Genomic DNA, 17,669 nt, shown 5'->3' with positions numbered 1-17,669 from the left:
CTAGAAGTTCCTTTCTTGTACAGGATTCTTTTGAGACTTAAAGTTCTTGTCATACAGGTCTTTCACTTGTTTGGTTAGAGTTACCCCAAGATATTTTATGTTATTTGTGGCTTTTGTAAAGGGTGATGTTTCCCTGATTTCTTTCTCAGCCCGTTTATTACTTGTATATAGGAGGGCTACTGATATTTTTTTTTTTTTAGTTAATCTTGTATCCTGCCACATTACTGAAGGTGTTTATCAGTTGAAGGAGTTCCCTTGTAGAATCTTTGGGGTCCTTATGTATACTATCTTATCATCTGAAAATAGCAAACGTTTGACTTCTTCCTTCCCAGTTTGTATCCCCTTGATCTCCCTTTTTTTTTTTTTTTGTCTTACTGCTCTAGCTAGAACTTTGAATACTATATTGAATAGATATGGAGAGCCTTGTCTTGTTTCTGATTTCAGTGGAATCATTTTGAGTTTCTCTTCATTTAGTTTGATGTTCGCTGTCAGATTGCTGTATATTGTTTTTATTATGTTTAGGTATGTTCCTTGTATCCCTTATCTCTCCAAGACTTTTATCATGAAGGGGTGTTGGATTTTGTCGAAGGCTTTTTCAACATCTAATGAGATGATCACGTGGATTTTTTTTCTTTCAGTTTGTTTATATGGTGTATTACATTGACAGAGTTTCATATGTTGAACCACCCCTGCATCTCTGGGATGAAGCCTGCTTGATCATGGTGGATGATTTTTTTTGATGTTCTTGGACTCGGTTTGCTAGTATTTTATTGAGTATTTTTTTCATCAGTGTTCATGAAAGAGATTTGTCTGTAATTCTCATTCTTTGTTGCATCTTTCTGTGGTTTGGGTATCAGGGTAATTGTAGCCTCATAAAAAGAGTTTAGCAGTGTTCCTTATGTTTCTATTGTGTGAAACAATTTATTGGTATTAGCTCCTCTTTGAAATTCTGGTAGAATTCTGTGCTAAAACCATCTGGCCCTGGGCTTTTTTTGGTTCGGAGACTTTTAATGACTGCTTCTATTTCTGTATGGGGTTATAGGTCTGTTTAAATTATTTATCTGATCTTCATTTAATTTTGGTATGTGGTACCTATCCAGAAAACTGTCCATTTCTTTTAGATTTTCCAATTTTGTAGAGTACAGCCTTTCTGAGTATGACCTAATGATTCTCTGGATTTCCTCAGTGTCTGTTGTGTCCCCCTTTTCATTTCTGATTTTTGTTAATTTGGATATTCTGTCTCTGCCTTTGGTTAATTTAGATAAGGGCTTGTCTATCTTGTTGATTTTCTCAAAGAACCAACTCTTTGTTTCATTGATTCTTTGTATTTTTCTCTTTGTTTCTATTTTGTTAATTTCAATCCTGAGTTTGATTATTTTGTGCTATCTACTCCTGGGTGGGTTTGCTTCTTTTTGTTCTAGAGCTTTCAGGTGTGCGTTAAGTTGCTTGTGTGAGATTTCTCCAACTTCTTTATGTAGGCATTTAGAGCTATGAACTTTCCTCTTAGCACTGCTTTCATAGTGTCCCATAAGTTTGGGTATGTTGTACATTCATTTTCATTGAATTCCAGGAAATCTTTAATTTCTTTATTTCTTCCTTGACCCAGTGGTGATTCAGTTGAGCATTATTCAGTTTCCATGAGTTTGTAGACTTTCTGTAATTTGTGTTTTTGTTGAATTCTAACTTTAAACCATGGTGATCCAATAAGATACAGGGGGTTATTCCAATTTTTAGTATCTGTTGAGATTTGGTTTGTGACTGAGTATGTATTCAGTTTTAGAGAAGGTTCCATGAGGTGCTGAGAAGAAGGTATATTCTTTTATGTTTGGGTGAAATGTTCTATAGATGTCTGTTAAGTCCATTTAAATCATAACATCTGTTAGTTCCCTTATTTCTCTGTTAAGTTTCTGTTTGGCAGATTTGTCCATTGGTAAGAGTGGGGTGTTGAAGTCTCCCACTATTAGTATGTGGGGTTTGATGCATGATTTAAGCTTTAGTAATGTTTCTTTTACAAATCTGGGTGTCCTTGTATTTGGAGCATAAATGTTCAGAATTGAGACTTTCTCTTGATGGATTTTTCCTGTGATGAATATGAAATGCCCTTCTTCATCTCTTTTAATTGATTTTGTTTGAAGTCTATTTTCTTAGATATTAGGATAGCTACAGCAGCTTATTTCTTAGGTCCATCTGATTGGAAAGTTTTTTTTCCCAACTCTTTACTCTGAGGTAATGTCTGTCTTTGAGGTTGAGGTGTCTTTCCTTGTTCTCCCACTCTGTTCCTGATTCAGCTGGGTCCTCCTGCTCCCCTAAGCTCTCTTTCCCCCACCCTTGCCCTCCATCACCCCCCCCCACGTCCAGTTTGCTCATGTTGGTATGTACTCACTCATAAGTGGATACTAGATGTAAAGCAAAGGATAATCAGACTACAACTCACAACTTCAGGGAGACTACCTAGTAAAGAGGACCCTAAGAAAGACACAGGGATCGCCCAATGACAGAGAAATGGATGAGATCTACATAAAGTTGTTTTTAAGGTTGTTTTCTTCTGGATCATCTGCTTTGGGATGTTCAGGTCTTGCTGTTGTAGGATCACTAGGTTCTGGTGGTGCCATGTTGCTCTTTATGTTGTTTAATGTGTTCTTACACTGCCGTCTACCCATTTCTTCCTTTAATTCAAACAGGTGGGGCTCCAGGTCACTCTTCCTCCAATTGATCCAGGGGGGCCTCTGGCTCCTGTGGTTGTTCTTCTTCCCTATTGGTCTAGGAGGGGGCTTAGATCTCTTGTGGTCACTGTTCCCAATCAGTGCAGGGTAGGCATATGGCTCTGGTGGTCACTGGTGCCGCAGGAGATAGTTGGCTTGGCAAGGTGGCAGGGGAAGAAGCAGCTGCCAGTCCCTGGGGCTCCAGTGGATGGGGGAGGGGCATGGAATGTGCCCCTGGGGCCAAGGGGCTAGAGATGTGGTCTGCTCAGTCTGGAGATCAGGGCCATACCTGTTTCCAGTCGGTGCAGGGTGGGCTTATGGCTCTGGTGGTCACTGGTGTCGCAGAGGATGGTTGGTTTGGTGACGGGGGTGGGGAGCTCATTTATACATATTCTTATCACAAGTATTCTTATGTTTAAGTATTTTGCCAGTTGTCCTGAATTATCTTATTATTAATGATTTGCAGATCTCTGTATTTGCATATTGTTTTTACCTAATTAACCAAAGCACAAAAAGTTATATTTATTATAACTTATATTTATTATCCAGCTGTATTAGTTATTTCTCTAGACACTGCAGCCAAATACCTGATAAGAAGCAAATGGAGAGAGGAGCGGTTTACTTTGGTTTGCAGTTGAAGGCTATGTCCACCATAGTGGGAAAGGCACTGTGGTAGGAGCTGCTTACAGCTGTGGTGGCATGAGATTATCATCTTGGTGAATCAAGAAATGCTGAATGAGGCAGGATCAGAGTCAGGCTGTGAACGTCCAGTCCTTCTGTGCCCCTCCCTGACCCATATCAGGCAAGCAGAATCTACCTTCTAAAAGTTATACAACCTCCCAAAGCAGCACCTCAAGCAAGCTAGGACCCAAATGGTCAAACATAAGCCTGTGGTGGTTATTGTATATTATCTAGTGATTTCTAACTTTTAAATTAGGACTTTTCTTTTTCTTTTCTTTTATCTGCATTTTCTTACTGTCTGAATCCAGGAGTGCATATTACATTCAGACAAGGGTTCAGATTGTAAAATATTTTAGATTTTTATGAACCTTAAGGCTAGAACTTTATAGTTCAAAAAGCCACATGTAGTATGTGTTGTGACTTTGTTCTGATTTTCACATAATACAAATGAAGCTTTACTGGACAATAGTTGGTGTTAGCTGGGCACACTAGTTAGCCTATCCATGTTTTCAACAAACTCATCATTCAGTGGTCTTTATTTTTAAAATGTATTTCCACTCCACTCCTCTAAAGTATCTTATTTCATATTTTAAGTCTTTTTTCTAATAAGTATATGTGTACATGGTATGTGTGTGTGTGCATGTGTGTACATAAGCACAAACACACAATCGTGTTTGACCTAACTCCATGTGTGTGTGTGTGTGTGTGTTTGATATATTTTGAACCCCAATAAACTTATCTGGGGTTCAGAGACAGAACAGCCACTATATTAAACATAAGTGTAGGCAGTGGTAGCACATGCCTTTAATCCTAGCATTCTGGAGGCAGAGATCCGTCTGGATCTCTGTGAGTTCAAAGCCATACTGGAAACAGCCAGGCATGGTGACACACGCCTTTAATCCCAGGAAGTGATGGCAGGAAGCGGAAAGGTGTATAAGGCATGAGGACCAGGAACTGCTTTTAGCAGCAGTTCAGCTGAGATCCATTAGGATGAGGATTCAGAGGCTTCCAGTCTGAGGAAACAGCTGAGGAATTGGCGAGGTGAGGTAGCTGTGGCTTGTTCTGTTTCTCTGATCTTTCAGCATTTTCCCCAATAACTGACACCAGGTTTGTTTTTATTAATATGACCTTTTAAGATTCGTGCTACATACACACACACACACACACACACACACACACACACACACACACACATCTTGCTATAAACTCACTGATTTGCAAGAAAGAATTACTGTAAACAATTCAGTTGGCAACTTGTCACATGCTTACCTTCTTAGGTAGAAGTTTCAAAACCTGAGCTGAGTATAGAATAGTTAGTATAGTGGTTGATAGAGAACATGACACAGTTGATCTACTCCTCTGGAATCCTATGCTTTCCTTGGCTTCTGATTATCTGTTGTTAGTTTCAACTGTGAGTCTAACACTCAGTGGGGCCCTGCTCACATACTAGCCAACTGATTTTCATTGTTGAATGGACCTCCTCCAATAGGCAAGCCAGATCTTTTGGACCTAACAACAGAATAAAAACACCTGTATATAAGCCCTTATAAATCCTTTGCTTTTGTCACATTTGCTTTTGTGAAGAAAATAAAATTGCAAAGCAAGTCACCTGGCTACATCCCAAGTAACTATGGGAAGATGAATGTACAAATGGTAGCTATCACAAAGTGATTCTTTAAAAGTCTTTAATGTAGTTCTATTATAAAGCTCTGAGAATTCTCCTCTTTGACTGTTCTCTGTTTTAGTATCTTTGGTACCATCTCATCTTCTTGAGGTCTAGGAAATCAGCTAGAGAATTTCTTCCTTGGTAGTATCTTTTAGTTTCATAGCTTTACAAAATAGTACTGGATTTTAAATTTATTTATTTATTTATTTATATTTTATTTTATTTTTTTGTTTTTTTTGAGACAGGGTTTCTCTGTGTAGCTTTGTGCCTTTCCTGGAGCTCGCTCTGTAGACCAGGCTGGCCTCAGACTCACAAAGATCCGCCTGCCTCTGCCTCCCAGTGCTGGGATTAAAGGCGTGAGCCACCACCGCCCAGCTTAAATTTATTTTTTAATCCAGACTGTTCTCCCAAACTCCATGTTTCCAGTTTAATTAGTATTTGACTTTGATGTCTATACACTTGGACCCCTTATATAAACATGTATGAAGTGAAACTCCTAATACTAGTCCTCCTAATCTTGCTCATTTTAGGCAATGGCAAATACATCTTGAATATGGAAGCTTTTTCTTATTTTTCATACTCTTTTTAAAATTCCTTAGCAGATTGCCTTTCCCTTCAGAATATGACCACTGTTCTCTACTTCCAAAATTGCTACCCCGTCTAAGACTTCTTAAACTCTTTCCACATGTGACTCCTTTTCACTAGAGGAGTTTTTATAGAGCTATGAGTATGTACATGTTTCAATTATTTAGGGAAATTGAATGCTTACTGATAATAAATCATAAAGATCTTTAGTTTAAAACAATTCTTTGATATATGTATTATTTTACCATTCTTTAAAGATGAAAGCATTTCAATCAATGATATGGAGTTGATTTTTACATAAGGCATTAAAATTTTGCTGAATATTTGATGCTTAAGGACATAGAGCACCTTCAGCCATTTCCAGAATTGACTGATGTTTTTATTTTATAATTCTTAATTCTGAGACTACCACTTCAAGTAAATAAGTAACATAAAATGGCAAGAGTATATGTAGGGCCTTTTTATAAAATGTTGGAAATGTTTTCCTAATCCAAAGACAAAACTCATTTTACAATTTTTGTGAAACTTAAGTTAGCAACTCAAACAGCAGTACTAAAAACCAAACATTCTACCCAAAAAAAACCTGCTTTAATTTGATGTTTTAATGCTGAGGAATGACACTTGCAAATTGTGTGTTTTCCATAATTAAAGCATTATATTCATATGAGATCAGAAAACTTCATCTGTGTAAAAATACTGTAATTCATGACATACAGTAGTCCTGAATCAGTGCCAAGGTTTTTCATGTCATTTTTTTGTTGGTTTTATGTGGTATGATAGCATGTGCAATGCAAAGTGTGCAAATTGTGTGTTGAGAACCAAGGCTTCAGTGAAGTCACATGTTACTAAATGGGTAAGCACATCTCGTATTCATTATGTATCTAATTTTAAATTAATGTTTGGTCTTTGCATTTAGAAACCTTTTACTGTTGCCAGTTTTCCTTTTCTGCGTGGGATTGGAAGCCAAGGCTTCAGAAGCTGGGCTGTAGCTTAAGCTACTTTCCTTCCTCAACTGAATTGCTGTGGTTAGCCCCTTAGTCTCACAGCCTGTGTGCTCTTCACAGCAGTCCATTCCCAGGGGCAACAAGCAGGAGTGACAGCAGCATACTTTAAAATGTTGTCAGTCCTCATATCGAAATGAAAAGAACATCATTCTTTTCATTCTTGCTTTAGCGTGATTGCTTACCCTTGAAGACCTGTAGGCAGTTGTACACATTTTGTTTTCTTAGATCTTAACAACTACTAGAATAGCTTTTGTTCAATATTCCTGTAAACTAAAAACTTGTCTTTTACAAAAATAATTATTTGGAATAAAAACTGAAAGTGAATAAACTTCAGACAATCAAAATAACACATTAAATAAGGTCTAAGAATAAGCATTGAGTTTAGAGTTTCTTTAGAATTAAAATTATCCAATTCCCAGAAGAAAGATACTATGTATAAAATAACTATAGTTCAACTAATTTTGTAGCATTGGTGTTTAAAGTTTGGAACAGTGAGGAAATATGTCTCCCAAAGTTTATTTTTTGTACCTGTGACAATTTTAGTAGTACTGCTCTTCTGGGGCTGGTGTATCTGTATATTAGGTAAAGGAGATGATGCATCTCACCACTTTTCCTTCTCAACTTTATGTGCTCTTTTTTCTTTTTTCAACCTACCGAGTCTGCTCAGTACTGCCAGTCTACTGGAACATGGAGCCACATCCCTTAAGGAAACTGACTCCCTCTCCCAGCAGCCCTCAGTTACCAATAGTTCCTTAATTAGGCATAGAATGTCATGACCCCCTCTGTAGTGGTTTGAATGAGAATGATCACAATAGGCTCAAATGTTTGAATACTTGGTCCCCTGGTGGTGGAAGTAGTTGAGAAAGATTAGGAGGTGTGGTCTTGTTGGAGAATGTGTGTCATTGGGGGTGGGCTTTGAGGTCTCAAAAGCCTACACCATTTGATTAGTTCTCTCTCCTTGTCTCATGTGTGTGGATCACATATGCTTCTCAGTTACTATTCCAGTGCCATGCTTGCCATGCCATGCCTGCCTGCGTGGCTGCTGTGATAGTCATGTACTAACGCTCGGGCACTGTGAGCTGCTGTGAATTCTTGTGTGCAACAGCCCTGTCATGTGTGGAAAACATGGTTGCTGTTGTCATGCACTCTCTCTGGCTCTTAAAATCTTTCTATGTCATCTTCTAGGATTATCCCTGAGCTTTGGGTTGAGAAAAGAATTTTATCCCCTTAGTTTTGATATGAAGAGTGAAGGTATTTTAAAAATAGGCTGCTGTTGCTCCTGCTGGTTGCCCTGTCGAGAACATACTGTTGTGAGGAATTGTGATCTAGTTGTGTAGAGTTCATTACACCACAGTTTTTTAGTCTCTTTGTTTCTTCATGTTGACTGTTCCTGTGGGTTCCTATTGTGATTGTCATCTATTACAAAAGGAAGCGTCTCTGTTGAGTGTTAAATGATGCACTAATATATGGGTACAAAGGTAAATACTTAAGAGGCAGTTTAATACTATGTCCATTTAGCAGAATAACAATAGTAAGTTCTCTCCTTGGGCTTATGACATCCTCAACCATGGGTCCTTGGCCAAGTTAAGAGTGTCAGACTTGATTTCTATCTTAGAGACTAGAATTCTTTAACTTAATGTTCCCCAAAGAAATGGAGTTCTCAATCTTGAATAAAGGAGGTTGGTCGAATATAGTAGAAATCAGGTAAAATTCATATGAGTTTATAAGATTTTTTTAATTTTGAATGTTATATATTTTTGTATGTGTGTTAACACCTTTATACACATGTATGTATATATGAATGTATATGCACGTGTGCATGCACATACATACACACACATACATACACACACACATATGCTGACTTGCTAGATTTGTCTGTTAAGAAGACTTACAAACAGTGACTTAATGGCAGTTTTGTTCACTAATGCTCACAGATTTAGGACCTGAAATATCATTTCTCATAAAAAGAAAAAAAGATACATTGAATTGGGAGATTCCATATCTGAATACATTGCCACACATCTGGTAAGGAAGGTCTTAAAGACTACTGTTATATTATTAAAGAACTCAGGCATCAACTTGAAGAGTCTCCTTGCAAAAGATGGGCAGTTAGAATTTCATGAAGGATAATTATTTGTACTGATTGATTGAAACATAGCAAACAAGTGAAAGCCATGAGTTTTTAACATTCAAAAAAGTCAATTATTTCTGGAAGATAATAAAATCAGTAAAGGGAAAGAGTCAGACATTCTTCCTGCCTTTTCTATATGAATTTGGTAACTAAATAGTACATGTAAAATTTTTTCCTTTAAAATTATTCCTGATTATATGTAAAAATCTGGTTTATTGTCCTTCTTTCAAAAGAAAACCAGCACTTTAACCATTAAGTGAAGCAACCATGTTACAATAGGGTATCAGCACTTGAGTAGTCTGATGTAGAAACTTTGATATGGAATAGGGCAGTATGGTCTGCTAACGGGAATCCAATAAGAATGAATGGAGCTTCTCTATGGAAAGACATCTTAGGAAAGTTTGCCAGAGCCCATTTGAGGGATGGAGAGTTGAGGTGGGAAGCAATGGCAAACAATGTCAAAACTCAAATTTATGAGGAGCATCAGAGAGCCCCAAATGGGCAATAAAAGCCCTAGTGTGAACAATGGCATATATACAGTAACACAGACAATATGTTTTGGAGGATAATTGGCTAAATATGTAAATATATTAGGAGTGGTCAAAGACAGGTTGCTAACTACTATAGAGAACAGTTAATATAGCCAGAAAAAAATAGCAAAACTCTCTGGTGTTGAATTAGATTATGAAAATGTGTGTTTTCTAATATATATGGATAAACATAGATGTATAAATGTAAAGTAGTATGCATACATTCCTAGCTTGCTCCATTGAGGAGATGCTTAGTAGTAGAACAGTTGATAACATTAGGTACATCCAACATACTCATCTAAGTGTGTGGTTTGCATAGTTCTCTAAAAACAGAAAATGATGTCGTTTTTTCCTTAACAAGAGATACCAGCAGCAAAATGAGAGTTGAGATCTATGAAGCCTTAACTAGTTATTTTCTATCAATAAAAATCGAGAGTCAGATGTTGGAAAAGAACCTGAAAGATCAGAGGAGCAGGGGAGCAGCCACTAGTGACTTCCTACCTTTTCCATTTCTTCCTCCAAAACGGCCAGGATCCTCCTCTTAGCCCTGCCTTACTACTTCCTGTCTCCTATCTGTCTATAGTCCTCCAAACATCTATGCTTAATTTTGGTCAGCTAGTTGCTAGCTTCACCCTCTGACTCCAAGCAAGCTTTATTTGTCAGAACACAATCAAAATATCACACAACAGAGTTACACTTAAGCTACTTATTTAGAAAGCAGTTAGCGGTTATACTAGTTTAGGAAAATGACAATAGTAGGGTCTCCTTTAGCTTCCAGCCTCACCAGTCATGGGTAGTTAGCTAGATTTAGAGTTCCAGGTATGAATTCCCTCCTATTGAGCAGATCTTAAATCTAGTTAAATGGCTGTTGGTTACCGCCCAGATGTAAGTGCCACTATTGCACTATGTTGCCATTCTGGTCATTGTTATGGTTCAAAGGTGTTAATTGGGATAGGAGTGCTGAATGCTTTTCTCTCTTGGCAACTTCCATGGCTCATTCTGATATTATGAGAACTAATCCTCAGGGAAGAGGTTCCAAGATCATAAAACCAGATTGATCATCCACAGTATCTGAAGTTTGTGGTGTCTTCAGCAATAGGGTCTTACCTTCTTTTTCTGGAAAGCACCAATGGCAACAGCAACAGCCTACATTGCCTTGGGGAATCTCTTGTACTCTTCTGACCAACAGCTCAAAAGGAAGTTTCCCATACTTGCCACTGGGGCTTTTTAGATAGTCTCTGGTTTGTCGGGGGAAGTGTTACCACCCCAAGTGTTACAACTTCAACATGTGTTGTATATTGTACTTTTAAGTGAACAAATGATATAATTCCCTAGAGATTGTTCTTAGATCTGTCAGTGACAAATTTGAGCTTAGAGTTGTTGAAATTTGTTCATATTTTAAGAATAAAATGTCCATCTCTTAACATTCTCCACAAAGCTGTTTACATAACAGATACTTCTCATGCATTAGACAAGGAATTACTTTCTCTACTTTTGCTTTTTGCTAAAAAAAAAAAAAAAAAAAAAAAAAACCTACCTATCAAAAGTAACCCTAATAACGATTTCTGTGTTGAAAGCTGCCTTCTCTAAGCTGCTTTTGTCTGTAGACTTTAGGAAAGATACAGACTTCAGCTTGACTTCTGCAGTGCTCTATAATTATTGATAATAACCATCAAAATCTGATGTTTTGTTTTTCTTGAAAGGGGCTATATTGTCTGTGCCGCTTGAGTAGTGGCAGGGAAAGGCACTGGGGTTTAGCTCATGTTACCAAGTACCCCCTTGATTTGGCATTCTTCCTTGAAGGTGGGTTCATATGTACCTCAGACTGATTCAACTCAGTGAAATATAAGCTCCTTTCATTCTGTGAATTAAAATGGTCCTTGTACTTCCCTAAGTCCTTCTGGTTTCCAATGGAATGTGAGCATTCTTGGTAAGAATGCTGCCAGCTTCTGTTATTATGGCTGGATATTCAGTTACATACTGGCAGACTTTATTCAACCAAAAGCCAAAGTAGTTACTTATCCATTGCACGGTGAAGTTTACTGCTAGTGCTCTTCTACATGGTTAAGATCAGTAACTAGTGTTGGATGGGAGTCTGTTTCATACTTGATTAGAAGAGAAATGATGCTGGTATTATTTTATATTTTGTATTCCTCTTTTCCTTTTGTTTGGTCTAAACCTTGTTAAGGTTTAGTAATTACAGTTGATTTAGACAATGATTTATTTATTGTCTATTGTAGTGAATGGTATTAGGTGCAATCTCTGATATTAAAAGAGCCTGGGGAGGCAGAATGAGGGAGAAGGGGGAAGGCAGGGGAGAGGAGAGGAGAGGAGAGGGGGAGAGAGAGAGAGAGATCTGGCTTTTAAGATAAAGAAACTATAATGTGGAAAAATGAAATAAGAGCACTTGCTATTCTTTCAGCAGAATTGAATTTGATTCCCAGGCACCCACATAGCAGTTCAAAACAGTCATAAACTCCAGTCCCACAGGGACAGACATATTCTATCTTCCACAGGCACTGGACTTTCAAATGGTTCACAAATAGGTTTGCACGCAAAACAGCCACACATATAAAACAAACAATGACAGAGGGAGGCATGAAGGGACTAGGGAGATACAAGTTACTAGGAGAAGTTCCTGGAATCCACAAGGATGAACCCACTGTAGACTACTAGCAATAGTGGAGAAGGTGCCTGAACGGGCCTAGCCTGGTAATCAGATTGGTGACTACCTTAACTGTCATCATAGAGACTTCATCCAATAACTGATGGAAGCAGATGCAGAGATCCAAAACCATACACCAGGCTGAGCTCTGAGAGTCCAGTAGAAGAGAGGGAAGAGGGATTAAATGAGCAATGGTTGTGGGCATCAAGATCTTGGTGGGGACATCTACAGAGACAACTGAACCAAGCTTAAAGGAATTCAAGATTTTTAGCCTGACAGCTATGGAACCTGCATGGGACCAGACTAGACACTATGCATATGAGGGACTGTGTATATTTAGCTGGGCTTGTTTGAGGGGCCCCTGGCAGTGTGATCAAGATTATCCCTGGTGTATGAGCCAGCTTTCTGGAGTCCATTACCTATGTTCAGACACGAAAGAATAGCAAGTGCTCTTAACAGCTGAACATTCTCTACAGTCTCCATTTTCTGGAAAAAAAAGAAACCTATTTATCTTTGTTTTCCTTTTGTAGGCATAGTGTATAGAGGTCTGAGGAATTCCTGAGACTCAGTTTCCCCTTCCAGCATGTGGTTCCTAAAGATTGAACTCAGGTCCTCAGGCTTCAATATTTCACTAGGCCAGGCTGTGAGTTTTGAATGAAGCCCGGACCAAAAATAATGAACTATGTAATGAACATGGATGCAAAAATCTCAAGTTAAAAAAAATCTAATTAAGACGAGATGCACAAGAAAAAGAGTAGTATTTCTAATCAAATACCGTTTATTACAGCAATACAATATTTATCAATACCAGGGTAGAAAATCTTTCTTTATTTTCTGATTTATATTAGCTCTTTGCATACCATAGTTGGTTAAAAAATGTTTTGATTTAATAAATAAAGTCTTTACTTTTGTTTTACTACATGAAAGGGAAAAATCCACATGGTATCTTAGTGATGTCAAAACAATGATTTGAACAATTCCATCTCTCTCCCTCTTTTTTAATCTCATTGCACAATTGACTTAAAAAATTAATAAATGAGACCATCTTTAAAAAAAAAGAAAAATGAAATAATATCCCTAGGGGTAATACACATGCTGTGTGCTGGCTCCAGATTTTAAGCATAGGTACTTTGGTTTTTAGAGTTTATATTCTTTCTTTGACTTACTGATAGATGAAACTTAAACTGTAGTTCACTGCTGCTTTTTGAGTTGTAGTTACTATTGTATTCTTTGGCAAATATTTAAATTTTACCTGAATAAATTTTAAGTAAAATTGTATTTTATGGAATTATTCCTCTGTGAACCAATCTTCCCTACTTGGGTTGACTAATGTGGCATGGGAGTTGGAGATCAAATGTGTGAGTCCCAATAGTATATTTCGCAGCTGATTGGCCTTGAGAAAGTTGTCTAACTTCCCTGAGCCTTCTTTAGCTTCCTCAGTTTTCAGACACAGTACGAAGTGACAGTGTTACTAAGATGACTAAAGAAAGTCCATACATGAAGTTAATTTGTAGCCTATAAGATTAATAGATATTAGTAATATTAAAGAAGAAATTTCTTGTCAACAGTATTCACTCAATAAATAACTCATGAGTACATTTTTGTACACCTAATGTGTTCAGTGGTAGATAAGAAACCTCTTTCATGAACTTGACACTGTATGTTCTGTGCAGTCCAGAAAAGGATCTACAACAGTCATACTTTCAATTTTAAATGAGTGAGTTTATTAAGTATATAGTGAGCAAACACAAAATAGTGAATAGAAAATAGAAGCAGAAGATGTGGTTGATATATTGTGCACCCCAATAAACTTATCTACAGAACAGTCAGAGAACAGAAACATTAAACATAGAGGTTAGGCAGTGGTAGCACACACCTTTAATCCCAGCACTTGAGATCTCATGTCTTGTTCGGAAAAACACATAGCTTTTAGGCTTTTAGCAGCAGTTCAGCTGAGATCCATTCGGATGAGGACTCAGAGGCTTCAAGTTTGAGGAAACAAGATCAGCTGAGAATTTGGCAAGGTGAGGTTAGCTGTGGCTTCTTCTGTCTCTCTGATCTTTCATAATTTACCCCAATACCTGGCTCCGTGTATTTCATTAATAAGAACATTTAAGATTCATGTTACAAGAAGATATATAGCAAAACATTGACAAATTGGCTACTCAGTCCATCCAACAGAGACAAGTGAATAGCTCAGTTGAGAGAGCAAGCAAAAGGTTACATCAATTTGGGGGCTTACAAGTGTCTAGCAGAAATTGACTAGGGAGCCACTGGAGTTCCAATTAAGAGAGTCGCAGGGCAGAGCATGATGTCCCCATAGTTGAGGCTTTCAAGTAAAGGGACAAATAGCAGCAGATAGCATCATCAAATCTGGTGCTCACAACACACAGCAAAAAAAAGGGAAATTTGAGTAGTGACCTAGAATTCCTGATTGAACTTTTCTCCATGGATGAGCTTCCTGTGTCTGAACATCTGCCTTCATGTTCTCACTGTATGCATTTTTATATCAGGGGATAAACAGCAGTCACCTCTGCTGGAAATGGCTTGGTTTCTAGCTGTTCTTGAGGACAGTGTTTTTAATACCCTAAGCTTCTTGTCTTCCCTCTCTGTTACAGAGATAGGGACCAACCTGACCCAGACCAGGGTTTAGGGAAACACTTAGCATAAACATATTTGTTTCTGAAGTTGGGGGGATTACCCCACTTTTAGAGCAAGTTCCTTTGATAACTCAAATGGTGCACAGCAATTGAGCAATATAATGTAAATTACATTTGCTTTTGCACTGCCTAATTCAATAGCTTCTAGTCACACATGCATTACCACTAAACTCTTAAAATTCAATATAACTTAGTGTTCAGTGCTTAGTATACTCCATGTGCTCAATAACCACATGGAGCTAGAAATTACCATGTTGGGATATGCAAATAAAGAACATATATGTCATTGTAGAAAACTCTTCATGGGAAAAGCACACATTAAACAGCGCATTAAGTATTTAATTTGCCTGTGATAAGTGCATTAAAGAAATAGCCAAAGTACAGAAAGTGACTTCTGTGATAAAATCAGAGATATATGTAGTGATTTCCTATGTAATGTGAGAGTGGAGAAAGCATTTCAGGAGGAAATGAAGAGTATTTTCAAAGACTAAGACAGAAAGAAAAGGAATTGAGATCCAGAAGAACCTCATTGCAGTTTGTGTAGAGGGTTTAGCTCTGCTGATGAAGAGGGGACCTCCCTAGGCTGTAATAGGAGACATAAGAAGAGATGAGTGACTAAAGGTAATGATGAGACTTGCTTTTCTTCTACTAGCCTCTGTTCTCTGTATGAAACATAAGCTCATAAAAATAAACGAGAGAGGAGCTTGTCCAATGTAAGTAACGAATGAAACAACAGAGGGTATGTCTAATACAGTTTTTTAAAAATTTGATTGTAGTTATGTCTTGTGGAGTCTGTCATACTTGAAAAGTTTGAAGACAGATGAGAGAGGGAGAATAGACTTGGGGAGTATCTGGAAGACCATCTGGCGACTCATTGACTGCTTAAGGGAATCAACAGGAAAGAAGGATGGACCAAGAAGTAAAGGAAAGCAAAGGGAGGGCTACTATGAGATGTTAACCTTAGCTCCTTCTCTGAGGAATCTTACAACCTAGAAAATGTATGGCATTCCTAAATAGAAAGCAAATGAATACTCTTGTTCTAGAAAGGAATACCAAACTGCCTAAACTGCCTATAAAGTAGACCGTGGGAAGATCAACATTGAGGGAATTTGCAGTGCTTCTATAGCTGAGTCTAACAGGAGGATTTGGATCAGAATGTGAAGCCTTCTCAGGTTCTTTACTCATGTTCAGATCATGATCCTGTCACTTTCTTCCACTCCCAAGTCTTTTCTAATTTGAGGATCACACAGAAAGAATGCTTTCTATTAGTGCAGCCAGGGCTGATGTTGTCTGCTAGTCATTTCATTAGAGGGGAATAAATGGGTGGTGTTAAAGATGAAGAGCTACAATTTTGTCTGTTTGCCTCCCCTGGCTGCTCTCTGGAGACGTTTCAGATAGAATATTGCAAGTAACTTGTGTTTCACATGTTTAAAGAAATGAAGGTTAGAGCCAGGCGAATCTCTGTGAGTTCGAGGCCAGCCTGGGCTACCAAGTGAGTTCCAGGAGAGGCGCAAAGCTACACAGAGAAACCCTGTCTCGAAAAACCAAAAAAAAAAAAAAAAAAAAAAAAAAAAGAAATGAAGGTTATGATCTCAAAAAAAATTCATATATATTTATATACCCATACATACATAATTAATGCAGTTTCTCCCTTTGTATTCAAGGCTTCAAAGATTAGCCAAAGATCTTGTAAAACAAGTTCAAGTACAAGACAGTGGCTCGTGGGTAAACAATAAGGCTTCAGCTTTGGATCGGACCCTTGGTGAGATTGCTAGAATATTGGAGAAAGAGGTATGTAACAAGCCTTTGTTGCCTGACCTTGATCTTTGTGATGATTTCTCACTATGACAGGAAATACAGCAGAATTTGTGTCTTTCTTCTGTGTTGTTGAAAGCCAGTCAACAACTGATAATTTTTGTTCTTTTTTGTGTTATTCTAAGTTTTTTTTATTTTCTTAGTGAAGTCATAATTGGACCATGGTTTCTGTGATGATTTTCCCCCTTATAAGTAAATGAAATTGTTTAATGAGAAGTGATAACTATACAGACATGCAATTTTTATGGCAGAAAATACAAAATTTTGAATTATATACCTTATAAATTACAACAAAATATCTGTGAAATGCCCATTTCCTCCCCAGTTTAGACAGAAAATTGACAGTTTTCTTTAATAATTTAAGAGTTACTTGTTTCAGCAACACTTTAAAATCCATAATGATTCTAATTAAATAGTATTACGCAGAGAAGAAAAATGTTAAGTGTATAAAGAAGACATACATTTCCGCATAATTTCAATTAATAACATTTCACTTTATTTTCCTCTAGCCCCTGTATTGTACATTTACTCCTATTATCTGGCTACTTTCATGCTTTCTCATATCTTTAGTTTTTTTTTAAAGTGATTCTTAAAATTTGTTTTGGGAATTTCATACTGTGATTATATCATTTCCTTGTAACTGAATGACAATATCACAATTTAATAATTTATTAGCATTTAGATAAGATCTCATTTCTCATTTAAGGTAATGGCTATAATTATTAGCAGCATTTTTATTTTTGTTTTCTGGATTTAAAATGTATTATGCAGTATTTGATATATACATGATTATATAGTAATAAAATGGTATTGGAAAGCCTGTGACCTTACCATGTAAGAGATAAGTTGTTACCAGTATAGTTGTAGTTCCTGGAAATAATTTCCTCACGCATCCCCCTGCTTCCTCTGAGGTAAACTGTAGAGAATGAAAGGTATATAATTTTCTTGTTTTAAAAACAGTTTTATTGCTTTGTCATACAAGGTTTTTCCTTCTTAAATAATATACTAACCAATCTTCCTTGTTTGCTTCTATAAAATATATCATAGACCTATGTTATTGGTCAGATCTATATATTGGTTTAGTTTTATTAGTCTTGTAAGTGTAGCTGGAATATTTTCATTCATACTATATCAGACATCAGAATCACTTAAGGGCTTGTTAAAACATATATTGGATTTCTGATTTGGTAGGTTTAGGTTGGGTCCCAAGAATTGTAATGTCTAATA

General features: G+C 37.2%; 1 protein-coding gene across 4 annotated transcripts in view; it reads left to right on the top strand.

The window, feature by feature from the left end:
* Window positions 1-17,669, top strand: part of Scaper (S-phase cyclin A associated protein in the ER) — a 366,393-nt gene that overhangs the window by 164,505 nt on the left and 184,219 nt on the right. For all 4 annotated transcript variants that reach the window (XM_059267924.1, XM_059267922.1, XM_059267921.1 and 1 more), the window contains exon 23: window positions 16,292-16,418. In XM_059267924.1, the coding sequence (XP_059123907.1) occupies window positions 16,292-16,418 (127 nt within the window). The remainder of the gene's footprint in view (window positions 1-16,291; window positions 16,419-17,669) is intronic.

The sequence above is a fragment of the Peromyscus eremicus genome, chromosome 7 (assembly GCF_949786415.1).
Source record: "Peromyscus eremicus chromosome 7, PerEre_H2_v1, whole genome shotgun sequence".
NCBI classification, from domain to species: Eukaryota; Metazoa; Chordata; class Mammalia; order Rodentia; family Cricetidae; genus Peromyscus; species Peromyscus eremicus.
This window is presented reverse-complemented; position numbering and strand designations above follow the sequence as displayed.